The sequence below is a fragment of the Myotis brandtii genome, unplaced genomic scaffold (assembly GCF_000412655.1).
Source record: "Myotis brandtii unplaced genomic scaffold, ASM41265v1 scaffold806, whole genome shotgun sequence".
In the NCBI taxonomy this organism is placed as follows: Eukaryota; Metazoa; Chordata; class Mammalia; order Chiroptera; family Vespertilionidae; genus Myotis; species Myotis brandtii.
In genome coordinates this window covers 1,089,014-1,113,082 of record NW_005371249.1, presented here as the reverse complement: position 1 = coordinate 1,113,082, position 24,069 = coordinate 1,089,014, and the positions used below count along the sequence as shown (strand labels likewise).

Sequence of the window (24,069 nt, the reverse complement as noted above, 5' to 3'; positions counted from 1 at the left end):
AGTTGGCTATGCTGATGGAGATCTCTCCTTCCCTAAAGCGAACTTCCATCTGTGTTTTCTGGGACCGGCCCACAGATCTGGCTGAGAGGTGGCTTTGTAGGGAGGGAACTGGGAGGAGAGGGGGTGTGATATTGGGGGGCCAAGGAGGGAAGAGTGGAGAAGCCTCCTACAGGAGCAAATGCAGGGTTGGGTGGGAGAGCCCACAGGAGTGCTGGGGAGACCCGGTGTGTGTCTATCTCCATGCAAGGCATGCGGCGGTCAGTACTTCATCCACCTATTCATTTCCCAAGATATTCACTGAGTTCCAGGCATTGTTGCAGACACTGAGGATACAGCCATGCACAAACCAGATAAGCTTATATTTTAATGGTATAGACAACAAACAAGACAAATAAATAAAAATAAAGCATACAGTGTGTGGTAAGGAGAAAACATAAAGCAGTAACATTTAGGTAGAGTGACTAGGGACGGCTTCACTGAAGAGGTGACTTTTGAATACAGCGATGAAGGAAGTAAGAGGTAGTATGTGAGTATCTGTAAGAAGAGCACTCTAAACAGAGGGAACAGCACGTGCAAAGGCCCTGAGGCAGGACTGTGGGTGGTGTGTTGGAGGAGCAAGGAGGTGAATGAGGCGGTCTGTTGGCTGGAGAAAAGTGAGGGGTGAAGAGGTAGAAGATGAGGTCAAGGAGAGAAGTATAAAGGCAGAGATCATATAAGGGCTTTGGCCTCTACTCTGAGTGAGCAAAGAGGGACATGACCTGACTCAGATTTTAACAGGCTCACTCTGGCTGCTATGCTGAGAATGTACTAAAAGGGACAAGAGTGGCAGTCGGGAGACCAGTAAGGAAGCTGCTGCAAATATTTATTGAAAGACTGACCCACACACAGAGTGAGCACCTCTGGCCATTAGAGCCTAATGCCTGGAGGCTGGGAAGGGCCAGCTGTGTGACCTGCAAGCAGATGGCCAAAGCCAAGGTCTGCTGGCCAAAGCCAAGGACACTCACGGAGTGAGGCCAGAGGGGGGCTGTTGGGTGGAGGGGAAAGTACCTTGGGTTCTAGTCCTGGCTCCGCATGACTTTGGGACATGCCCTTCTTCTCCCTGAGCCTATAACAGAAGTGAACACCAAGGTGCCTACTAGGTTGTGGTGAGAAGGGGTGTGGCAGCAGGAAGTGGTCCTGTCTGGTCCTGCCACACACCAGGAATGCCAGAGGGTGATGCATCCCATCTCTCCACTAGGGGGAGCCAGGGAGATTCTTCCTGGAGCAGAAATGCAGTTTGCAGGCCCCAGTCGGGGCCTCATCCAGGGAATGTCAGAGTCCCCTGCACGGCCCTCTGGGGTGGGAATGGATGTGTCCCTGAGCTGTCCTCAGAGTGTCTGCCTGGATCCTGTGTTGGCAGGACCTGCTCTCCAAGAGACGCTCGGAACAGCCTGAGGGCAGCTGTTGAGAGGTTGGTACATGGAGACCTGAAGTTCCACCAGGCTCATGCCAGGGTCCCAACAAACAAACCAAAGGGCAGGTGAGAAGGAAAAGCACACGGAAATGAAGTTACCCCTGGCTCAAGGCCTATGGTCTGAAGCAGGCAGGCTGGATGGCTTTTAGTTCATTCCTGCACGTCTGTGTGCGTGTATGTCTGTGAGTGTGTGTGAATGTGTGTGTGTCTGTGCGTGTCTGTGTGTGTCTGTGTGTGTGAATGTGTGTGTCTCTGTGTATGTGTGTCTCTGTATGTCTGTGTGTGTGTGAATGTGTGTGCCTGTGAGTGTCTCTGTGTGTGAATGTGAGTGTATGTGTGTGTGTGTCTCTGTGTATGTGTGTGTATGTGTGTGTGTGAGTGTGTGTGAATGTGTGTGTGTCTGTGTCTGTGTGTCTGTGAGTGTCTCTGTGTGTGAATGTGAGTGTATGTGTGTGTGTGTGTCTCTGTGTATGTGTGTGTGTGTGTGTGTGTGTGTGTGTGGTGTTTATTTTCCCTCTTGGTCCACACGTTTTTCAGTGTGGCTTCTCCAGCCTTCAGGAGCATCTGCTCCGTGCCTGGCTCTGTGCTGGGGGCGGGATGTGCTGTGGTGCAGTGGAGGCTCGGGCTCAGGGGCCCCCTCTGCTCCCCAGGCTGGCAGGAGCCAGCGGGTCTCTCTCATCTCCCCACTTATCTGAAAGCCAAAAACACCCAGAAAGGTTCCCTTAAAACAGGCAAAGGGGGCAGGGCAGCCATGTAGGGAGAGCAGGTTGTTTACCACAGAAGGACCACCAGCTGTGGGCGTGTGAGATCCAGCCTGCTTTCCACTCACCAACCCTGAGTCCTGGTGTGGGCTGCCTCCCCTCCTGGGGGGAAGGAGCAAGGTCCCGAGAAAGAGCCTGGGGAAACCTTAGGTAAGCCCGGTGGCTTCCCCTCTTTCTCCACAGTCGTTTCTTCACTTTGTGTCACACGTCAGGGGGGACGTAAGGATGGACACAGTGGATCCCCAAAGGCAGTCATAGCTGGGCCCACTGGGTTCTCATTTCTTTAGCCCTGAGGATGTGCTGGGCACGGGAAGAAGCACAGACCGCCTACAAGGTGGCATCGCCGGGCCTGTCACGGTCAGGGAGGAAGCGTGGCTGGCTCTCGGGGGCCTGCATTTTCTCCTGTTGGAAGGGCTCTGGGATGAGCAAGACTGGACTCTGTGACTGCGTGGGCTGAGGCCTCAGCCGCTTCCTCTGTGAAGCAGGTAAACATCCACACTGGCGTGGTGGGGTTACCGCGAGAGCGGGCAGCTTGGGAAACGAAAGGCAGTCAGCACAGGGCCTGCCTGACAGAAGTTCCCACTAGATGTCCGTTACTCGGGCCTCTTCCTCCCTCCTATTCTGGACGGCTCCGGAGGAAGACCATCAAGATGCCTCCACCATAACAATTCAGAGACTGAGGTCCAGAGGGGGGAGGTGACTTCCCCAAAGGCTAGTAAACCTGGGGGAAGACTGAGACCCAAAGGTGCTGAGTCCTGGTCCCAGGTGCCTGCCTGCACCACACACCTCTCAGCCTCCCCAGTTCTCCTTCACAGCTGGAGGGGTCCTGGCATAGACTCGGCAGCGATGTTGCAGGTGTGCGGGAAGGAGAGCAGGGATATGTTAAGGTCAACCCTGGAACACAAAGAAGGGGAGCCGGCAGGACTTGAACTTGCTCCTTATGGATGTGCAGGTGGGAGAAGGCACCCCAGAGTTCCCGCGGGGACACTCTCAGAACCCACCGGCCACAGGATCCCTGTGCCCCAGCCAGGCCCTGAGTTGGAGGCCGCCCCTCCACCCTCACTGCCCCATTGCCTGGTGGACCTGAGCCCCGGCCAGCCTCCCCCACCAGCCCACTCGCCCGCCTGCCTCCTCAGTCTGGCCAGCATGGTGGCAGGCCCTGCCTGCTCCCCGGGGAGGCTGCCGCCAGGCCTGATGGCGCTGACGGAGGGAGGGAGGCCGCCAAGCTGTCAGTCTGGAGGTGCCCCTCGGAGCCCCTCCTGGCTGGAGCGAGGAGGGTGGGCCGGTGCTGGAGCTGGGCTGTCAGGGCCTTCACAGAGACAAGGCCAGAGAGGCGCTGCCTGACAGCTCGCCCACCGAATTAGGACCATTTGCATGCTAATTTCCAGCGCTCTAACGGGCTGGCATGCTGGCTGGGTGTGTAGCGTGTACAGAGAGAGGCGCAGTGGCCTCCCCACCCGCGATGGAACAATGCTTGACTGATCTAGCTGCGTTAACGAGCAAATTATGGTAATTTTGTTATTACAAATGCATAGAAATTTCCAAAGCAGGCAGCCATTCAGGGCAGCTCCCTGCTCCTCCCCGCTCCTAAGTACGGAGCCCCCTGTTTGTACACAGGGGCCTGGCACCCGTTCCAGGGATGGAGATTTGCAGGGACCAGGCTTCCCTGGAGCCACCCGGGGAGACCCAGGGTGAGCTGGCCACAGGCCAGAGCCTCCCTTCCGGTCAGCAAGCGAACCCTTGGCTCCTGCGCCCCACACACCTCACCCTCTGCTGTCCCCCAGGAGTCCGGGGCCTAGAAATCCCACAAGCCACCACATTCAAGCTGGGTTCTTTCCATTCTGAGCAGGTAACATGGGCGATTCTCCTCAGAGATACTCCTGGGTCTTGCGAAATTCAATTATTTCTGTGCTCAGCACTCAGGCGGAGCTCGGGGATTGTCTGATGACTGACTGAGTGAATGAGTGAAGGAAGAAGAGAGGGAGGAAAGAGGGATGTGAATAAGGGAGGGAGGGGGAGACTACTAAAGAGGGAGAGTGGGGAGGAAGGAAGGAACGAACGAAGGAACGAAGGGAGGGAGGGAGGGAGGCCAGAACTCATCTCACAAATGAGGACAATTAGGAGAGACACCACCCGGTCAGCTCACTGGTGGTGTAACTAATCCAAGACCTAACCAGAGGAGTTCACTTGGCCCCTGGCAACCCCCTCTGGAGTCTGTAATGGTCCACTGTCAAAATCACAATTTCTCCCAGCTTTTCCAGTGATCTTTTTGATTAAAAGTATGTTTTTGGAAGTGTGCTCTGGAATATACCCAGGCAGAAACTATTTGCAAGAATACGAGCTGCTCCCAGCAGCGAAGCGCGGGCAGTTCCAGGCATAGGGCCCTCTCAGAGCCCGGGCTCGGTGGTGGGAACCTGTTGGAAGCCAGTCCCCTCGCGGTGGGGCCGGCAGCTCCCCGGGCCTCTCCGTGTGACCCATCGGCAGGCCTCCTGTGGGATGACAGGGATTTCAGGTTCGGGCTGGTGTTATTAAAAGGTCAGGAAGCTGCCTCCAATCATTTTGGGAGTCAGCAGAGAATAGACCATCCATTACGGAGAAGCACAGCGCCAGGGAAGGTCTGCTCCTGGTGGCGGAGGAAGCCTGCGCCGGCCAGGCTCACAGCCGGGAATGGGAAGCAGAGCCCGACACGCCAGCCGAGACTTTATAACCTCAGCCGCGACATGGCCAGATTTTTCTATTTGTCTGGTTTTCTAATTGGGTCACAACTTCCAGAGGGAACCCGAACCCGGGGAAAGGAAACACTCACTCCTTCTTGTCCAGCTGCCTGACTCTGGGGAGAAACAGAGCGCAGAGGACCTGGGCCTGAGCGTGGCCTGTGGGTCCTGGCAGAACCTCTGGCGGGTGCTGGGTAGACCCGCCTGCATCCCAGGAGACGCTCTGCGGCTGGCCAGGTCCCAAGAAGCACACGAGAGAGCGGGTTGGGGGGGATTAGGAAGGGGGGGGACGTTGATATTTTCCACTAGCCCAGAGGGGACAACAGGGCAGGCTGCTACCACAGCAAGAGCCTGGCTCTTCCTCTGACATGCCATGTGACCTTGAACAAGTCCTTTCCTTGGCCTCACCCGTGCACTTCAGGCTGAGTTCTAAACAGCGGTAGCGTCCAGCCCTGTCCACCCATGACGGAAGGAGGAGTGGAGTCCCCCACGAGGCGCGAGTCAGAACAGACCCCTCCGCACACCACACAGAGGCACCCCAACCTAGGCCTGCAAGGCTTCTCCTTCAGGCAGACTCCCCCATTCCAAGGGCAAGGCCCTCAGCCTGGACCTCTGCTGCGTCACTGCCTTTGCTGCGGTCCCAGTCCCTGCTCTACATTCCCCCCACAACGTCCTGGTGCTGTGGGTGGCTCATGTCTGGTCTCCAGCTTCCAATGCCCCTGCAGCCATTTTTTTTTTAATTTTTTAATTTTTTTGTCTCTGGCTCCTTTTTGGGGAGTTCCCTTTCCAGGAATTCCCCACCCAAAGTGTTCCCAGAAAGTCTGCATGTTCACAAAGCCCTGATGGGAAGAAAGTTCCAGGAACCCTGGGGATTTGCTTCCATTTGAGACTCCTCTGTACAGACCCGGTGCCCCCCGGGGCCTCCGAGCTGCCCACGCTGCCGCTTCTCTCCTGTCACACAGAGAAAGCCATCTCTAATGTTAGCACGTGTTTCTGAGAGTCAAGCTCCAATCTGGCAAAGCCCTCCCCTCGCCATCTGCATCCGGCCACTCGCCGGCTGTGTGACCGTCACCAAGTCACGCTTCCTACGCCTCGGTTTTCATCTCTGTGAAGTGGGACGAATGGCCATGCCCTCCTACCACTGCAGGGGGGACCCTCCGAGGTCACACCCCGCAGAGGCCTGCACACAGTAGAGATCTGTCCAGACGGGGGTCCCTATTCTTCGCATCGTTGTGGACAAGATCTCAGAATGGCCATGACTGTCGAGCATCCTGCTCGGCAGGACCATGCCCCAGGCGCCCGTGACCTGAGCGGGCTCTTTAGACAAAAGGACATGATAGCACAGCTGTCATCTTAAATTTCCCTTTCCTCCCTCTTTTATCCCTCTTGCTCCTTTCGACTCCACTCCTTCCCTCTTCCTTTCTCTCTTTTTTCCACCCTGGATCTAAGTCTCCCCGATCCGGGTCCTTTATTTGTGCCGTTGCACATAGACTCCTTATAAAGAAAATTCATTTGTTCAGGGTCACCGCGTGGTTTTTCATTAAAAACAAATTACCCGCATTCAGGGAGGACATCTGGGCTTCCCGGGTCCCATTAATGACTATATTTCCAGCCTCCCGGCCCGGTTGGGCTCCCCTTGCCTGTCACCCTGCGTTCCCGGCCCCGGGAGGACAATGAGAATGACAGTCAAGTGAAAGGGAAAACATGAGGGATGAGGGCGAGAGGCGAGTCCCCCGAGAGGGGAAGGAGGGAAAAGTGAAAAAAATAAATAACTCAAACAGAGGGTAACAAGGGCCATTGTCTCGGCGTCTTCCAGAGGAGCCAGAGCAAATATTGGAGGAGCGAGCGGGGGCGTGGAAGTCGGCTGAAGCCTGTTTATTACGCAGCTGGACTCTGGGCCTCGGCTCTGCACCGGACAGGGTAGGGAGGGGCATGCTCACATTCAAATAAACGCCACCTACATGCATTGAGCGCCTACTGTTTGCAGGACCTGGGCAGGTGTTCTGAGCCCTGGACCCTGCAGGGCGCTGTCTCTTCCCAGGGCCCTAACCAGGACTCAACCCCACAGCCAGGCAGAAAGGCCACCCAGCAGTCTTGGAAGACCCTCTGGCAAGAAGTGGTGCTCGGAAGCAATGCAGAAAGAGCCCCCAAGCCCCGGGGGCTCGGGGTCAGGCTGCTCTGCCACTTTCTGTGTGGCCAGTGCTGAGGCCAGCGCCCCTGCAGCTGCTCTGTAAAGCGGTGCGCACCTGGGCTGCAGCCCTTGGCCAGTCTTGAGGGTTTAGCTCCTGGAAGCTGCCTGGCCGTCAGGACTTAGGGCCCAGTGCCCATCAAGGCCACCCGTTCTCCTCAGGACACCCACACTTCTCTCTGCCCCAGGTTAACCTGCCCCCACTTCGCTGCCCTCGTCACAGCCCAGACTTGAAGGGAATCCGAAACCATTTGCTGCCCACTTAGAACAGAGGTGGCAGGGAGCCCTCCAGTCCAGCCCGGAGGTGACACCAGCAGGCGGGGAAGTCACAGCCTGAGAAGCCCTTGAATGGCAGGACCAGAGGCCCCCTACAGAGCATCTAATCCAATCTCCCCGAGCTCCCGCCTCCTGTTTTAAGAGAGAGCAGGAGGTTCCAAGGCCATGTCCCCCGGTAACGCTGGAATGGTCGCTGGAATCAGAACCCAGGTCTCCTAAACTCCAGTGGAACCGTCATGCTTCCAGCATGCTTTCCATCTCGAAGTCGTTGCTTTTGCAACTGTTTTCTTCCCGATGCAGCAAACGTCTCATCCGAGTCTCTCCAGTCCCAGAGTCACTTCAACGCAGGGTTCCCGCAGCCGGTCACATAGACTGTCCAGATCAGACCATTCCAGGCCCTTGTGCTCCATCCTGGGAGGCACAGCAGCCTCACCTCTGACCCCATCCAGATCCGTAGGCAGAGCCTGCCACCTGTCAAGGCTGCAGTGTGTACCACCTCAGGCCCCAGAGGTTTCTAGGGGTTGAGGCTTCGGTGCTAGAGGAGGCCCAGCCTGCCCTTCCTGCTCGTCCCTGTCACCTCCCCAAGGCTTTGGTCACACCCTGATGCCCATGCAAGGTTGATTTTTATGTTTCCCCCAATTAGACTGTGAGCTCCCTGAGGGCAGGAGCTGAGTCTGTAACACCGCTCCTAGCTCAGAACTGGCACACAGTGTCTCTAAGGAAATGTCTGAAGGATGAATGAATGAACAAATGACCAGCCACCTGCCGTTTCATCCTAGCCGTGCCTGGTGTGGCAGAGTGACTAGCAGCCACTAGAGGGCATGACCAGCCACCTGCCGTTTCATCCTAGCCGTGCCTGGCGTTCCTGGGGTCAATTCCATGTTCCTGGTGTGGCAGAGTGACTAGCAGCCACTAGAGGGCGGCAAAGAGTCAGAAACGATCAACAGGTAGGCGACCTCTGCACTATCCCTGGTCCACCCGCCCAAGGAGGCTCAGAGGGTGGAAATGATAAGACAGATCACACATTGAGGTTCTGGCTGAGCTCGGCCACAATCCAGGCTTTGGCTTCCCAGCCTGGTGCCGAGGCCCCAGCCCGCAAGCCTGCATGCTCAAAGTCGGGAGGGGCTAAAGGTGGACAAAAGAAACCCACATCTCCTCCCCTCCAGACCTCAGTGCCCTCCCCGCCTCACAGGCCTGGGGCCTCAGTTACTGCAGGCAAGGCAGGCTCAGAGAGGTCTTGCAGCTTGTGCAAAGTCACACAGCTAAGCAGTGGTGAAGCCACACGCCTTCCACGGCACCCCCCGCCCCCCGCCACTTCTCCTGGGGCAACTCCACGGCTCTCCCTCTCTCTGGGCCAGACCCTGCCCCTGCACTCTTGACCTGCTTTGCCACTTGTCTGCAGAGGGACCTTGCCTGGATGTCTGCTTGGCCTCCTAAAGTTGACAAGTCCAAAACCTAATCGTGCTGGCCACCAGCCTCCTCCTCAATCAGGCCCCCTTCCCGCCAACCCGATTCACCCAGCCTGGGCTGGCAGCCATGCCCTCACCGGTGTGAACCCACTCCACCACTGGGCTCACCCCCTGCCTCCTCTTCAGATGGCCAAGGACACCTGCCACAGCCTAGCTTAAGGTCCCCCTCCTCCAAGAGACCTTTCTCAATCGGACCAACCCCAGGTGCCTCTCCGTTTCCCAGACCTGCAGCATTCAGCGTCCGCCCCACTCCTGCCTGGCAACACTCCTGTGGGTTCTCTAATTGCTGCTCCCACTGATCCATGGGGTATGAGCTCTGCTGGGCAGCTCTCAATTTAATGCCAACTTGGCCAGGCCAGCTTTAGGCATGCCAGTTAGGCTTGTCTTCTCACCACTGCACCCAGCTCAGTCCCCTCTATAAACAATCAGCAGCATCATGATAAAGAACACCTATACGGCACTTGATATGTGCCAGGCAAAGTTCTAAGGCTTTTTACACATATTACCTCATTTCATGCTCACTCTTATTGCATCATCCCCATTCTATCGATGAGGAGGAAACGAGGGCACAGAGAAGTTACACCACTTGCCCCAAGTCACACAGCTGGTGAGAAGCAGGTCGGTGATTCAGAACCAGGCAGAGCCCTTGCCTGTTTTCCAGGCCGCTGCCCAGCATCCTCGCTGCATGTGCCAGCATTGGGCTGAGCTCTCACTGCAGCCCAGCCCAAAGCCCCCCTTCTTATTTCAACGGGGCCAGGCACTCAGCCAGGAACTGCAGCACGGCGGTGAACAGACAGACACAGCCTGTGACTGTGCAACCCTGTGGACTGCACAGACCTGAGGGGAAGGAACATAAGGAAGGAGTCAAGCACTGATTAAATTCCTTCCATTGTGCTTAGAATCACGAGTGAACAGAACAGGACGCTTTAAGAGAGGAGTGGGGGGGTGGCGGCTGGCTTAGACGGTGTGGTAGGCGGAATAACAGCCCCCCACCTCAGACGTCTACGTCCTAACCCTGGGACCTGTGAGCATGGTAGGTTTTGTGGCAAAGGAATTAAGGTTACTAATTAGCTGACCTGGAGATAAGGAGAGTACCCTGGGTTATCCAGGTGGGTCCAATAAAACCCCAAGGATCCATATGAGTGGAAGAGGGAGGCAGGAGAGAGAACCCGCGAGGTGGCGTGAGGATAAAGACTCGGCCCCATGTTGCCAGCTTTGCAGATGACGATGAAGACAGAGCCGAGAACAAGGGATCTGGGCAGTATCTACACGCTGGAGAGGGAACGACCCTCCTCTGCAGAAGGAGCACAGCCCCGCCTGCCCCTGGGCCTTAGCCTGTGAGAGCCTGGCCTCCAGAACTGAAAGGCGGCAGATTTATCCTGTTTTAAGTCACTTGTTTGCGGTAACTCACTTCAGCAGCAATAGGAAACGAATACATTTGGGGTCAAAGGGAAGACCCCTCTTGAAACCCACAGGGATGAGAAGGGGCAGGGCAGGCTGGACCAGTCACGTGGGAGCAGCGGGGCGGGGACGCGCCCTGGAAGCAGAGGGAATCGCACCTGTCTCTCCTTCCTCCTGCCAGGGTGCAGCCGGCCTGTCTCTGCTCGCCTCTTGCTGCTGTTCCAGACCCCCTCACAGGCCCAAGCTCCTGCTCCACCCTCACCCTCACCCTCACCTCCTACTGTCAAGAAAATAAAAGCTGTCAGTTAACTGAGAAATTTAATTGAAAGGCACCTACAAATGATGTGTCCCAATCCATGGCAAGTAGAGTGCCAGGACTGGAAGGACCCACCATACTCCTAGGGCAGTGATGGCGAACCTTTTGAGCTCGGCGTGTCAGCATTTTGAAAAACCCTAACTTAACTCTGGTGCCGTGTCACATATAGGAATTTTTTGATATTTGCAACCATAGTAAAACAAAGACTTATATTTTTGATATTTATTTTATATATTTAAATGCCATTTAACAAAGAAAAATCAACCAAAAAAATGAGTTCGCATGTCACCTCTGACACGCATGTCATAGGTTCGCCATCACTGTCCGAGGGCCTCCCGTCAAATAGCATCTTGTCTGTTGCAGCCCTGGGGGGCCTCCCTCCCTTAGCAAAAGGACCTACTATGTGCTAAGGTCCATGAAGAGTGCAGAAAACAAAGCAGAGGGCCTGGTCCTGAATGAGGTCGCCTCCCAGTGGCACAGCTAGCTGGGCCACAAACACAGTGGGCCATGTGGCACAACAAAGCCAAGTGCAAGGCTCTATCCCCAGAGGAGGCCACGCCAGAAGGCTTCATGGGGCAGGTAAGATGCATGTTCAGCCCCGAAGAGTGACACTGGATCCTAACAGGCCGTAGTAGGAAGTGGTCTAAGCTGAGGGCACAGAATCAAGAGGGACACTGACCGGGAAGCGTGAGTTGTGCTGGGAACCAGGAGCGGTCAGGGCTGGGGACAGGCTGGGAAAGGAGGCTGGAAAGGCAAGCTGAGGCCAGACCATGGAGATGCCTGAATGGCAGGCCAAGGACCCGCTCTGCGAAAGGCGGGCCATCTTAGCTGTGGGCCAACCCTGGGGCAGTTCCTGCAAAGACCATGCATATGAGCCCGCAATGTCCCTGAAGCCGTCCAAGAGGCACATTTGGAAATCATGTTGGAGACAGTCCCAAAGCCGTGACAGCGATTTGGACACTGAGGAACGGGAACCAAGGACCGTGCCCACCACGTATGGATTCCTGGCCCTGACAGTGCTGGGGTATGTGAGAAGAGAAAACAAAAAAAAGGAGAAAAGAGAAAGGGAGGGGAGAGGCACGCACAAGAGTACACTGTGCACTTACCCTGCCTCTGCTTTGGAAACAGAGTCTCAGGGGACCACGCCCTGGGCCAACCTGTGGCAGCCCCCGCCTACCTGCGTCCACCATAAATGGGCAAGGAGCTGCCATCAGCTCCCACCGGGGCTGGGCCAGGCCCATGGCCAGGTGTATTTTGCGCCTGGTAATTAGGCTGGAGTAATGATGGGGGCCGGAGGGCAGGCTCTGTTTGGGTAAACTCGGGAAAGTTCGGCTGCTCTCAGAACGTGGCCTCTTTGGGGTTGGCAGTGGGGAGGCAGCAGGGCAGCTGGTGGCCTCAGCTGCCAATATGCTGCCGCCTACCCTCTGGCAGCACAGACACAGGCAGGAGTGCTGAACTGACCGGCAAAGACCCAGACTCAAGCTGTGCAGCCTTGGAAAACTCCCCACCTGCTCTGCGCCTCGGATTCTCCTGTTGGAAAACGGGGGCTACACTCCAGACCAGCCCACCTCGCAGGGTGGCAACATCCGAGGGCTCCCAGGAAAGCACTTTGCATTCATTCAGATGCTGCATAAATTCGAGGGGCCATTAATGGAGATGGCTTGGGATCCATCTCCTGAGGCTGCCCTAGCTTGCTCACAGTTGGGAAGAGTGGGGGCGGGGGTTGTCCCACCACCTGTTTGCCTGCTAGTTCCCTGTGCTCTGCACGGGCCCATCCTGGTAGCAGAAAAGGCAAAGGCTTTGCAGGTGTGACCTTGGCAGGCCTCTCGGCATTGGCACGGCCCAGGGCGAGAGTACACACGGAGGCCACTTCCCATATGTCTCATATTTGAAAGCCATAAATCAAGCTAACAAACCGTTAAATGAAACATGCTCCGTCCTCCTACCTTGTTAAACACATCTTTGTAATAACCTGGAAAGCAGGAGTGAATTTAGAATTCCGGGACCCCTGGGCATCTGTGCCAGGACCTGGCTGCGTGGGAGAGCCACCTGAGCTAGGATCTGCCCTGCTTCCCTTCCCTTCCCCAAATCCACTTACACCCAAGCTCTGTCCACACCCCCGAGAAGAGCCAGTCCTCAGCCCTGGGGTGCACATGCCTGTGATGTAAGTCAGGGAAGATGCTGGAAGAGTCTGGTGCTATCTGGACAGGACCCCTAGGGTGGGCTAGAAGGAGGGGCTCGGGTACCAGGTGGACAGATCCCGTTGGCCCTGTAGATGGCCAATCAGGGGCGGGGCCTATGGGGCCAGAGTAGGTCCCTCTTGCCTGGGTCTAAGGGGGGTTCACACAGGTCAGGACTCCTACTTGCTGGTTGACTTGGGCCCGTCCCAACCCCTTTCTGGGCTCAATTTCCTCAGCAAGAAAGCAGGTGAATGATCCACCCGCCTACTTCTCAGAGCTGTTGTGAGGCTCCAAAGAGAAGTCCCTGGGGTGGGGAGGGGAGAAATAACCAGCTGGCTTTCCACACGCCCGAGAGATCAGCAGTGTGTGCGGGGACAGGAGCGCCCCTGGAGCCCCCAGCACGGAATAAGTCGTGTGGCCCCCGTAAATGACTCAAAACAAGGGACCACACGAGCCTTAAAAGAAGTCTAACAACCCTTCGACCTGACTTTCCCCTGATCGTGTCTTTGAGCATCTTTTAAAAAGCGGATACTTGGGGCACCCCTGCCGCGCTCATGGCCTTCGCACGCGGACAGTGCCATGTGCTGTGCTGTGCATGGAAGGGCGCGTGGTGGCCTCCCTTCCACTGTCGTGAAAGAAACTGACACGCTGCCGGCCCGAGGGGAGCAGGTTTCAAGGGCCACAGGGTGTTCAGTTTAGAGTCCAGTGACAAACCCACCAGACAGCTTCCTGTCTGTCCTGAGCACATGGTCCTCAATTCCAAAGCGTGAGGCCACGGGGAGCTCCTCAGGGGTTCTCCCTGTGCTCATGTCACATGGAGTCGGTGGGGAAGGGAGATGGGGGGAGAGGATGGGGGAGGGCCCTCTCTCCCCAGGCTGGGCGACCTTCGACCAGGTCCCGCACCCCTCTGTGTTCAGACTTCCCAGGTGGCCAATGAGGACTGTTTGAGTGACAGCCAATAGCCCCCCTCTCTCTGAGGTCCCCCCGGGTGCCGCCACTGGCTGGTCCCGGCCCCACGGCAGGCCCGGCTGCAGAGGAAGCCGAGAGTACAGACCTCCGCCTGATTTATTCAGGTCCACTTCTCAGAAGCATAGAGGTCACCAGGGCTGTTCGGGGAGATGCCCCCCCGAAACCCCATCCGCCGCCTGCTGTGGAGACGCCAACAATGCAAACTCACCAGGCACCATCCCTGTCAGCGTCGGTGCTGAGTAGCTGCCCTGTCCGGCGGGGGGGACGTGCGGAGGGTACCCGGGGAGGGTCGTGCTCGCCAAGTCTCGGCCTGAGGAATCAAAGCAACAAATCACAGGGTGAGCGTCTCCGCGGCCAGCTGCTCATGTCCACCGCTCCCCGGACATCTGCACATTTGTCACGTCTGGACGCTGAGCACCAACATGCCCCCAGCTCCTCACGTTACTCGCATGGAAACACACACGCACACGTACACACACACACACACACACACACACACACACACACACACACATACACACGCACGTGCACACCTCCAGCCACCCTGGCTCCACACAGCAGGAACAGGATGGCTCTGCTGTGTCCCTGGGAACTGGAGATCCAGCCAGCTCACCTGGCTCTCTGCCTCCAGTAGGACTTGGGCTTCAGCACCCACTGCCACCCCTTTGCTCTGTTGTGCCCTCTGCGTGGAGCACCCTCTGCTCCTGCTGCACCGGCCCAACATCACCGCCTTCAGAGACCAGCTCAGACGCCTCCCTCCGCCTCAAACCCCCACAGCTCTGGTCCTCACTGAATTCTTCTGCCTTCGGCTAGAGCCGGTCACTCATTCAGTGAAGGCACAGGAAGCACCTCCTGATACCAGATACTGTGCTGGGCACTGGGACCGGGAGGCAGACGCTGGCAAGAGCATGTCCAACCTCTGCAGGCTGCGAGGTTCTGGAGAGCAGGGTGAGTCCTCATTCATCGCCCACACCACCTGCCTCCATGCTATTAATGACAACGACAAGCCAAAAATGCTAACATGGAAACTACAAGACACCAGGTCTGTTCTTAGTATTTTAAATTATTAACTCAATTAACCCCCAACAACTCTATGAGGTAAGGCACTGACACCACCCCATTTTACGGGATATGAGACATTGGAAGGTCAAAGTCCACATGGTTAGCCACCCGTTCCACTGCCTTGCACGTGCACCTGGCCGTGCCTCTGACCCCGTGCCCAGAGGCTCCACGTGTCTCAGCTGGGACACCCAGGCTGAGCCTGGCCTTCCAGCCACACAGTCACCACTGCTCATTGGCTCCATCACACAGAATGAATTCAACTGCACAGCTTTTGTGGATATGTGTGTTGGGATGAGAGCCAGGAGCACATCAGAGGAAGCCATATCTGCCTCCTGGGGGACGGAGGGTGTTGTCCTGATAAGAGGCGGCCTGGTGCAGGGGAGCTCGCCTGGCTGCCTGAGATGGATGAGAGGGTCCTGAGAGAGGAAGGTCGTGCCTAGAGACACTCAGCTGATTTGAGGCAAGGCTGGTACTGGAATCCAGCTCTCCGGCTCCTGGGATGGGGTTCTTTCTTCAATGGGGACTGAACCCCAATAGTTTCTGCCTCTGTTACACATGCTTTAAAACCTTGATTCCAAAAGCAAGGGATTAAAAAATCAGTGCCTCACCGAAGCCTCACGCAACTCAAGAAGCCAGCTAAAAAGCAATAAAGTGAGCCTAAGGAAAGGAGGAGGAAGGAATGGATCAGGAAAAAGCAGAACATAACAAATTAGGAAACAGAAAAGCAGACGTAACAATAAATACAACCAAGAATTGTTATTTGAAAAGACCAATAAGATAGATGAACCTAGGAATAAGGAGAAGATACAACCAGAGACAGGGAAGAGATGATGCTAAAAACCATTTGGAAATGCATGGCTGCTCCGCACTAACAAATGTGGAAATCTCAACTGAAGTAGAATTTCTAGAAAAACACGAATTATCAAAATTAACTCAAGAAGAGGTAGAAAATATGAATAGCCTAATAACCTTAGAAGAAACATTAAAAGTTTTTTAAAATTATTTTTAAAAATAAGATGCCTCAGTCATTTAGCTTCTTGAACAAGTTTTTTGGTTTTGTTTTGAGCAAGATCTTTTTTTTTAAGTTTTATTTTTATTGTTTAAAGTATTACATATCTTCAAGGGACACATATTTCTGTTACTAAACTGTTCATTTATTAATATATATGCAAAAAATCAATATCACCGATCAAGTAATATTAGAAAAAGAATACTATACCATGACCCAAAAAGGCTTAATTTGGGTATACAGGGATGATCGATATTAAAGCATTGGTTGGGAAAGCATATTAATGTATCAAAGGAGGAGAAACATGTGATTATATCAAAGCTATGGAAAAGGCATTGGCTGAAACTCAATACTAATTCCTCGCAATACCTCTTAGTAAATAAGAATTGGAGTATACTGCTTTGATCTGATATTGATCTTAAATCTAGAGTCAACAGCATACCTAACTGGTGAAATACTTGAAGCCTTCTTATTAAAGTCAAGAACATGTTAAGGAAACCTGTCGTTACTGAAAACTGTTCAGAAAGTTTAGCCAGTACAAGAAGGCAAGAGAGAGACATAAACATTGTGGGGTGGGGAACAGCAAAATTATCAATCGTTGGCTATACCTTCCATCTGGAAAATCACAAGCAAATCAGCTCATCTACGGGAACCAATAAAAAGGTTTGCTGAGACAGCCAGGTCACAGGTGCCTAGAATCAACACCTTTCTGGATTCACCAGCTCCCTGCTGCCTGTTCAATTCGGTATAGATTATTCAGTTTGGCTTCCAAGGCCCTCCTCAACCCGTGTCCCCGACCTGTGACCTTTCCAGCCTCATCAACTCTGACTTCCCCAGCCAGCCATTCCCCAAACTGCCCCATACTTCTTTCCTGCCCCCACGCCCTTGCTCATGCCGCTCCCTTCCTACCTGCTCTTCTTGCATTCCCATCAACTAGGCCTTCATCCAGTCTTCAAATGCCACCCTCAGGAGCCAGCTCCTCTGAAGTTTTTCAAGGCCCTTTAAGTATTTGCCTCTTCTGAAGGCCCCCCTGCTCTCCACCCCAATCCTCCCAGGGCAAAGGGGGCACCATCACTAACAGATGGAGGTGATGATGTCAGTAACGATAAGACAGCACTGACTAGTCCCAGACACGCTTACTCTTTTGTACACACTAACGCGAGTTATCATCCTAACCACTCTATGAGGGCTGAACAATGATCATGCCCACTTTATAAGAAAGGGAACTGCGGAAGAAGTTAAGTAACTTGCCTAAGGTCACACAGCTGGTAGGAAAAAGAGCGGAGATTTGACCCCAGGTTGGGGAGCTCCAGCCTGAGCTTCTTGGATGGGGGTAAGGGGTGGGGGTGGGTGGGAGAAAAGTCAATAAAGAGGGCTGAGAATTAGAGGTTAGCAACTGGAAAGGGTGGGCAGATTAAAGCAGGAAAGAGGGTGTGGTCGAAGATGGGCTATCAGAAGGTGGGTGTCCATGCCTGTTTGGGAACGAACTCATCAATATTAACCCCTTGAGTGCCGGGGAGCACGATCGCGCTCCTCCTGTCTTTCACCAAAAATGCTGGGAGCGCTATCGAAGCTTCGAAATGGCGTCCAGTTCTAAGTCTGCTTTTTATTAGTGATGAGGATATTGCTAAATATGTCAATGTAGTAAAGGTTTCCTTAAGTTTTTGAATATGTAACTTCATTTACTTGCGATTCATAATTTTTTTCCTAAACTGTTGTAAAATCAGCAAAAAATGCCTTGGCAATTTTAGCATAGTTCCTAGGATATTGGTTGGCACTCAAAGGGTTAAGTCTCCACGGGGGCAGGGCTGCACAGCCGGGGGCACACAGCAAGTGCTCATAACTTCGTGGAGAGGCAGGACGAGAAGGCCATCCAAGGCCTTTTTACTGATCCCGGCCCCAGTTTTGCACTGAACTGCTGGGGGACCCTGGGCCAGCCTTTTACTCTGATCATCGGTCTTTCCCAATTTTCAAAAAGAGCTCTTAGCTCAGTGATAGCCAGGAGCCCATACCGGTCCGTGTGTGCAAACACACGAAGGATCATTCGACTGTGAATAGATTTTTCTACCTTAAAGTTCAACTGCGCCCGCAGCTCTGGAGCCTCCACAATCAATGCTGTACTGTGAGCTGCTGCCTGCAGGGCTCCTAGGTCTCCTTGGACAGTGGCAGGCTGTGCCCCGCTTCCAGCCTCGGTGGGGCCTGGTGTCAGCTCCAGCTGCGGTTCAGGACTTGGCCGTCACGCTGGGAACTCATTCCATCCCCCGTCCCTCCTCCCTGTGCACAGTGAGGACCTGACAAATGGCCGCATGCATCTGACAAATAACTCTGCCTCCGAGCTCCCTGTCACCGGGGAACTCCTCTGCATTGTCCATGGCTCCAATTCCGCCCGCATATGTCCCCAGGCCCAGAGGCTACCACCCGAGGCTGCATGCACCTTCCTTGGACCGGCCACAAAAGCAGAGTCTGCGTTATCCCTTGTGGTGCGGTGGGCAAAGAGGGGAGAAACTGGCATCTCTGTCGTCTCCAGGTACCCGAGCCCCTCCCGCCTCTGTGCCAGGCACGGGGGTAGGCTGCTCATAAACATTATTCCACTTAATCCTCACAGCTTGTAACATTCCCAGTCAACTTCATGAGACCGGGAGGGGAAGTCTCAGGGAGGCGGAACGCAGCCCGGAATGGACAGGAAGGCAGCAGAGCACAGCAATGAAGAGCGGCCCCTCTGCCCGGGCTCCACTCCTGGCTCTACCGCTTACTGGCTGCATGGTCCTGAGAGAGTTCCCCACTCATTCGGAGCCTCCGTTTCCTCATCTGTAAAGTGAGGCTAATAATAGCCAACATTAATCTAGAGCAAACAACGGCTAACACGTACAGAGAGAAAACTATTATCCATTTATTCCTTCCATAGCCCTACTAGAGAGCTACTATTACCCCTATTTTGCTGTGGGGAAACTGAGGCACAGACAGTTTAAGTAACTTGCTCACAGTTGGTAAGTAAGAAAGGCAGATTCAAACCCAGTCAGTCTGGCTGGCAAACCTGCACACTGCACCCCGTGCTGAGCCACTGTGGCAGCAATAACAAAGCAGGCCTCTTCCGTGGGGCATCCTGGGGGGGGAGGGTCAGTGAGAAGCATGTAAACACGTGGCACAGTGCCAGCCCCGGTGAGCCTTGTGGGAGATTGGCTTATTGGCTGCAACCCTTAACCCCACCCTGATAACCATTATCTTGAAAAGTAAGTGGTAATTTGACTCAAAAAAATAAAAAGTAGGGAAAACGTAATATTAAATTTTTAAAAACCAAATAAATAAGTAAAACCAAATTCACTCAGTGTTATGAAAAACTAAAAAGAAACCCGTTGCAGTTCCTCCTCCAGGAGGCAGCATGCTTCTCCACCCCTTCCCTCTGGGCTCGGCCATGTGCTGGCTGTGGCCAGTGGGACATGAGCAGGCATTCGGCGAGCAGACGCTTGTCATATGCTTGTGCTGCTGGGTGTGCCCCTCTGTACCTCTGCCCGCACCGTGACAGCAGGCCCTGGCTAGCCACTTCAAGGAGGAAGGGCGACATGTGGAGCAGAGATGGACCCAACCTACAACTGCAATCAAGCCCAGCCCAGATCAGCCAACCCCCAGGAACATGAGCAAGAAGAGGCCATGGTGGTGGTAAGCCCTGAGCTTTGGGGTGGTTTGCTAAGCATCGGTGTTATGGCAATAGCTGATTGATCCAGGACGTCATGCATGTCACCCGTTCTTGTTCTCATCACGCTGCCTGGGGCTTCCTAAGGACACCTATCCAAATCTGAGCCGAGGCTGGACTCCCTGGTGGGAAAACCCAGCGTGGAGTGAAGCCTCAAATTTGTTCTGATGGCCTGTGAGGACTCTCCGGGCACTGAGCTGGGGATTCTGTGACCTTGGAGTGTACGGGCACTTTCACCTTCTCAGTCCCTTCTCTGACATGTCTCAGGCACGTCACCAAGACCGGGGGTGCTTAACGATCAGTCAACACAAGGCCCCTGCACCGGCTGGCACACAGTAGGTGCTCAGAAATATCTGCCAAGATGAAATTGGAGGAGACCGGGCGTGTTCAGGGTGGTATGGCTGTACACTGCTGAGGTGAGATTAACCAGACACTGGTTCTACCATCTGAAAGCAACTTCGGTTCCTGTCTCACCAACATCTCAGAAAGCCCTTTATCACAAACTCCACAAAATAAATAGGCCTGGTTTATCTGATTTTGCTTAGATGCAACTTTTTCTTCTTCACGCAGCCCATTTCTAGGTAGGCTCTCTCTATGTGCACTAATGGGGGGAAATGTGAATCCAATTAACTTCACATTTAGCTCATAATGAACTTATCTCATTTTGCTACCAGCTCGGTTCTCATCGTGTGGCAGTAATTAACCACTGGGGGTTGTCACTCCCAGACACATGACATGGAGATCCTCCCAGCCCCTCTTCAAACCCTTACAGAACTCATTACCCTGACAGTGTGAAAGCCCTTCACTTTGAATACCACAGGGCACCAGCCGAACTCCCCCTCTGCCTACCTGACTGTGTGTGAGCGAGGGGGAGAAGAGAGAAAGCCACTGAGAAGCCATGAGTTATTGTGAACAACTTGGGAGGTGGGGGCAGGATGCTGGCGGTGGCTCGATGCCCAGAGCGGGTCTGCCGGCCTTGACAGCCCTGGGCCGGAGGTTCTGCCCAGAGGAGGGCCATCTCCACAGACAGGGCCCAGGCGGAGCTGCCTGGCAGAGGCAAATGCTTTCACAAAGTGACGACCATACCCGCTGGGGACTGTTAATGCCCAGGAAGCCTCACGTTCCAGGAAGGGGCATCGGAACTTGCTGTGTGCCCTCAGGTAAGTGCCACCTCTCTCTGGGCCTTGGTTTTCCCACCTGAATTGCTCAAGCAGTGAGAACAGATGGTCTCTCGGCGGCTTTCTGCTCCAACATTCCCTAAGTCAGAGGCATCGTTTCACTGCAGTGCTGATGGAGCTGCAGGCTGGTGCTGGCTGCTATAGAGCTGGGGAGTGCCTGCCCACCGTGCCCCTCCTCAGCTCTGGCTACTTTGCAACAGAAGCTAGAACTCAGGTTTCATTTCATCTGGGAATCTCCTGTCTGTGTGGATGCTGACGCTAATCCAGTTTTTGAAATATACACTGAGGGCCAAAGAAAACTTGAACAAAGGCCCTGTTTAGCCCTCAGACTGTCAATTTTCAATACTTATCCAACTCCCAGAGCCCTCAAGTCCTGCCATCTCCCTTGTTTTTGTGGGTGACAGCACCGGCCTCCCAGCCATGCCTCCTCCCTCACATCCAGTCAGTCCCCAAGCCCCTCCTGACCCACCATTCCCCGGCACCCTCTCTATGGCCCTGATCTGCCCGGGTCAGCTGGCTCTTCCCTTTCCCCTGTTTCCTTCCAACCTCCTCCCAGGCTCCAGGCTCCAGGCTCCAGGCTCCACGCTCTGGCCTGGACTGCCTATCAAGGCTCCTCTCCCAGCTTCCAGCCACGGAACCACTCAGCTCACCCTGCAGGACAACCTGGAACCGCACAGGAACTCCGTGGGGGCGCCGAAGCCAAAGCTCTGATTCTGTCTCAGCGCAACCATTTCACCCGAACCTGCAGGCACTTCTAGGACGTTTTCCCAGAAAGCCTTTCCTCAGAGTCACAGAGCCATGAGAAACCCTTTTTGGGTGTAAAGAAACATTATTAAAACTTTCAAAAACAGGTCTTAAAGGTGGGAAGCACAGCCTTTCAATGTAACAGGCACACCCAAGACGCATACCTCTAAGACAGCGGTTCTCAACCTGTGGGTCGCGACCCCTTTGGCGGTCGAACGACCCTTTCACACGGGTCGCCTAAGACCATCCTGCATATCAGATATTTGCATTACGATTCATAACAGTAGCAACATTACAGTTATGAAGTAGCAACGAAAATAATTTTATGGTTGGGTCACAACATGAGGAACTGTATTTAAAGGACCAGAAGGTTGAGAACCACTGCTCTAAGAGAATGTACCTGTGTTTGACAATTCTCTACTATTTGATCAGAGCCCAGACACAGGGAAGTTAGAAGATTTCTATTGGGCAGAAAAGATAACCCAAAAGTTTGGGTGTATTGCCCCATAGGACATTACCCAAGTTTGTACCTAATCTAGCAATTTTATTGAACTTTTTTTTTCAAATGCCGTTCCCCTGGGACAATATAAACCCCTGGTTTCTGAAATGCTCTTGGGACCACTTTTATCTTTTTATAGGTTCCCTCATTAACTTATCCTATATAATAAAAGGCTAATATGCAAATTGACTGAACGGCAGAATGACTGGTTGTTATAAGTGCACTGACCACCAGGGTGCAGACGCTCGCAGGAGCTGCTGCCCCCTGGTGGTCAGTGCACTCCCACAGGAGGAGCACTGCTCAGAAGCCAGGCTCATGGCTGGCAAGCGCAGTGGCAGTGGCGGGAGCCTCTCCTGCCTCTGTGGCAGCGCTAAGGATGTCCGACTGCCGGCTTAGGCCTGCTTCGCCTCCCCCCCCTCCGCCCCCCGCCGAGTGCATGAATTTCATGCACTGGGCCTCTAGTGAGTTGAATAAAATCTTCACAGGTGTTCCCTCTAATAACACATGGGTTATGTTCTTAACTTTTAAAAACTATACTTTGATGCTTATAGAAAAAAGTCAACCTGTGCTTGAGTGTCATGAGCTGAGATTTTCAACCAACACCAAAGCGGATGACAGGGTCCTGTCACCTGAGGGGAGAAGGAGAGAAACAGCCCAGCACACAGGACACAGGGAGGGGGTCGGTCCTGCCACGCAAACCCCGGTGTATGTGTATGCGTAGTGTGTACACCCCCAGGCTCCTTCCTTCCAGCTGGCGTTTGAAACGTGTGACAATTTGAACAGGGGCTGCTCTGAAGTCTCCCTCTGTCCAGACCTGCCATGAGTAAAGAGTGTGCTGGTGGGTATCACACGTAGAGGGAAAGGCTGGCAGTGATGTTACACCCCAACTCGCCTGTGCACAATGGACATACTAATTGCCGATGAGCCGTATGGTGTCATTACAGCAGACCTGGCTGGCTGCTAATGACAGGTATATTAGCCATTAGTGGAGGTGGTGTTATTTACTTAGAAACAATAACCCTAAATTTCTTTTCTCAAAATTACTTCATCCCCACCTTTAGCTAACTCTGACTGACCTCCCTTTAATTGTCCTGGTTCAAGATCTAACCTGGAATCGGAGAGCGGGGAAGGCAACTCTGACGATTCATTCATCAGGGCACTGTTTACTTTGCAGGCTCTACACTCCCAATTCCTTCATTTGGACCAACCTCGGCCACTTCCCTGGAATCACTGGAAACTTCCAGGCCCCAACCCTGTATTTCAGTTCTGAGAATGTTTGAATTTCACCTGCCTGGCATTTTAGAGCACACACTGGGGCCCAGTCAATATTTCCATGCACAGTTATGACATGATCGTCCTCGAACTAGCAACTGTTGGTCTGACCTAATAAACCGACAAAGGCAGGGTTCTAACGAGCAAGGCTGCAGAGAATTCATTACCCTGACAGTGTGAAAGCCCTTCACTTTGAATACCACAGGGCACCAGCCAAACTCCCCCTCTGCCTACCTGACTGTGTGTGAGCGGGGGGGAGAAGAGAGAAAGCCACTGAGAAGCCGTGAGTTATTGTGAACAACATGGGAGGCGGGGGCAGGATGCTGGCGGTGGCATGCCCAGTGGTGCCTCCTGCCAGGACAGGCACTGCTCCAGAGACGGAGGGAAGGCAGGGGAATGCTGAGAGCGACTGTGGGCTAGCTCATGCCTTCGTTCACACATACATGCATTATCTCGTACCTACCACTAAGTCCTAAGCACCTTCCTGAGTGCTCCATAGGACCTGGGAGATGATAATAATAGTAATAGTAACATCTACAACAGTAACAATTAGCATTTGTTCAGTTCTTACCATGTGCCAGGCACCATTCTAAGTGTTTTGTATGTATCATCTCATTTAAGTATCATAGCCACCCTGGGAGAGATAAATCTTTATAATCCCCAATTTGCAGATAAGATGCCCAGCTAGAAAGAGGGGGAGCTGGATGCAAACTGAGGCCATCTGATGCCAGAGTCGTGCCTTTACCACCCACCTCCCTGCACTATTCTGCTTTAGTAGGTGAATTGCAAAATACAGAACACACCTCCCCTTTGACCAGCAATTCTAATTCTAGGACTTTACCTATGGAAATACACAGAAAACTACACCAAGATTTACATTTTATGGG

General features: G+C 53.8%; 1 protein-coding gene across 1 annotated transcript in view; it reads right to left on the bottom strand.

The window, feature by feature from the left end:
- The window catches only part of PAX5 (paired box 5), a 161,486-nt gene that overhangs the window by 13,989 nt on the left and 123,428 nt on the right, over positions 1–24,069 (bottom strand). The window contains exon 8 of the mRNA XM_014531551.1: positions 13,936–14,037. Within this exon, the coding sequence (XP_014387037.1) occupies positions 13,936–14,037 (102 nt within the window). The remainder of the gene's footprint in view (positions 1–13,935; positions 14,038–24,069) is intronic.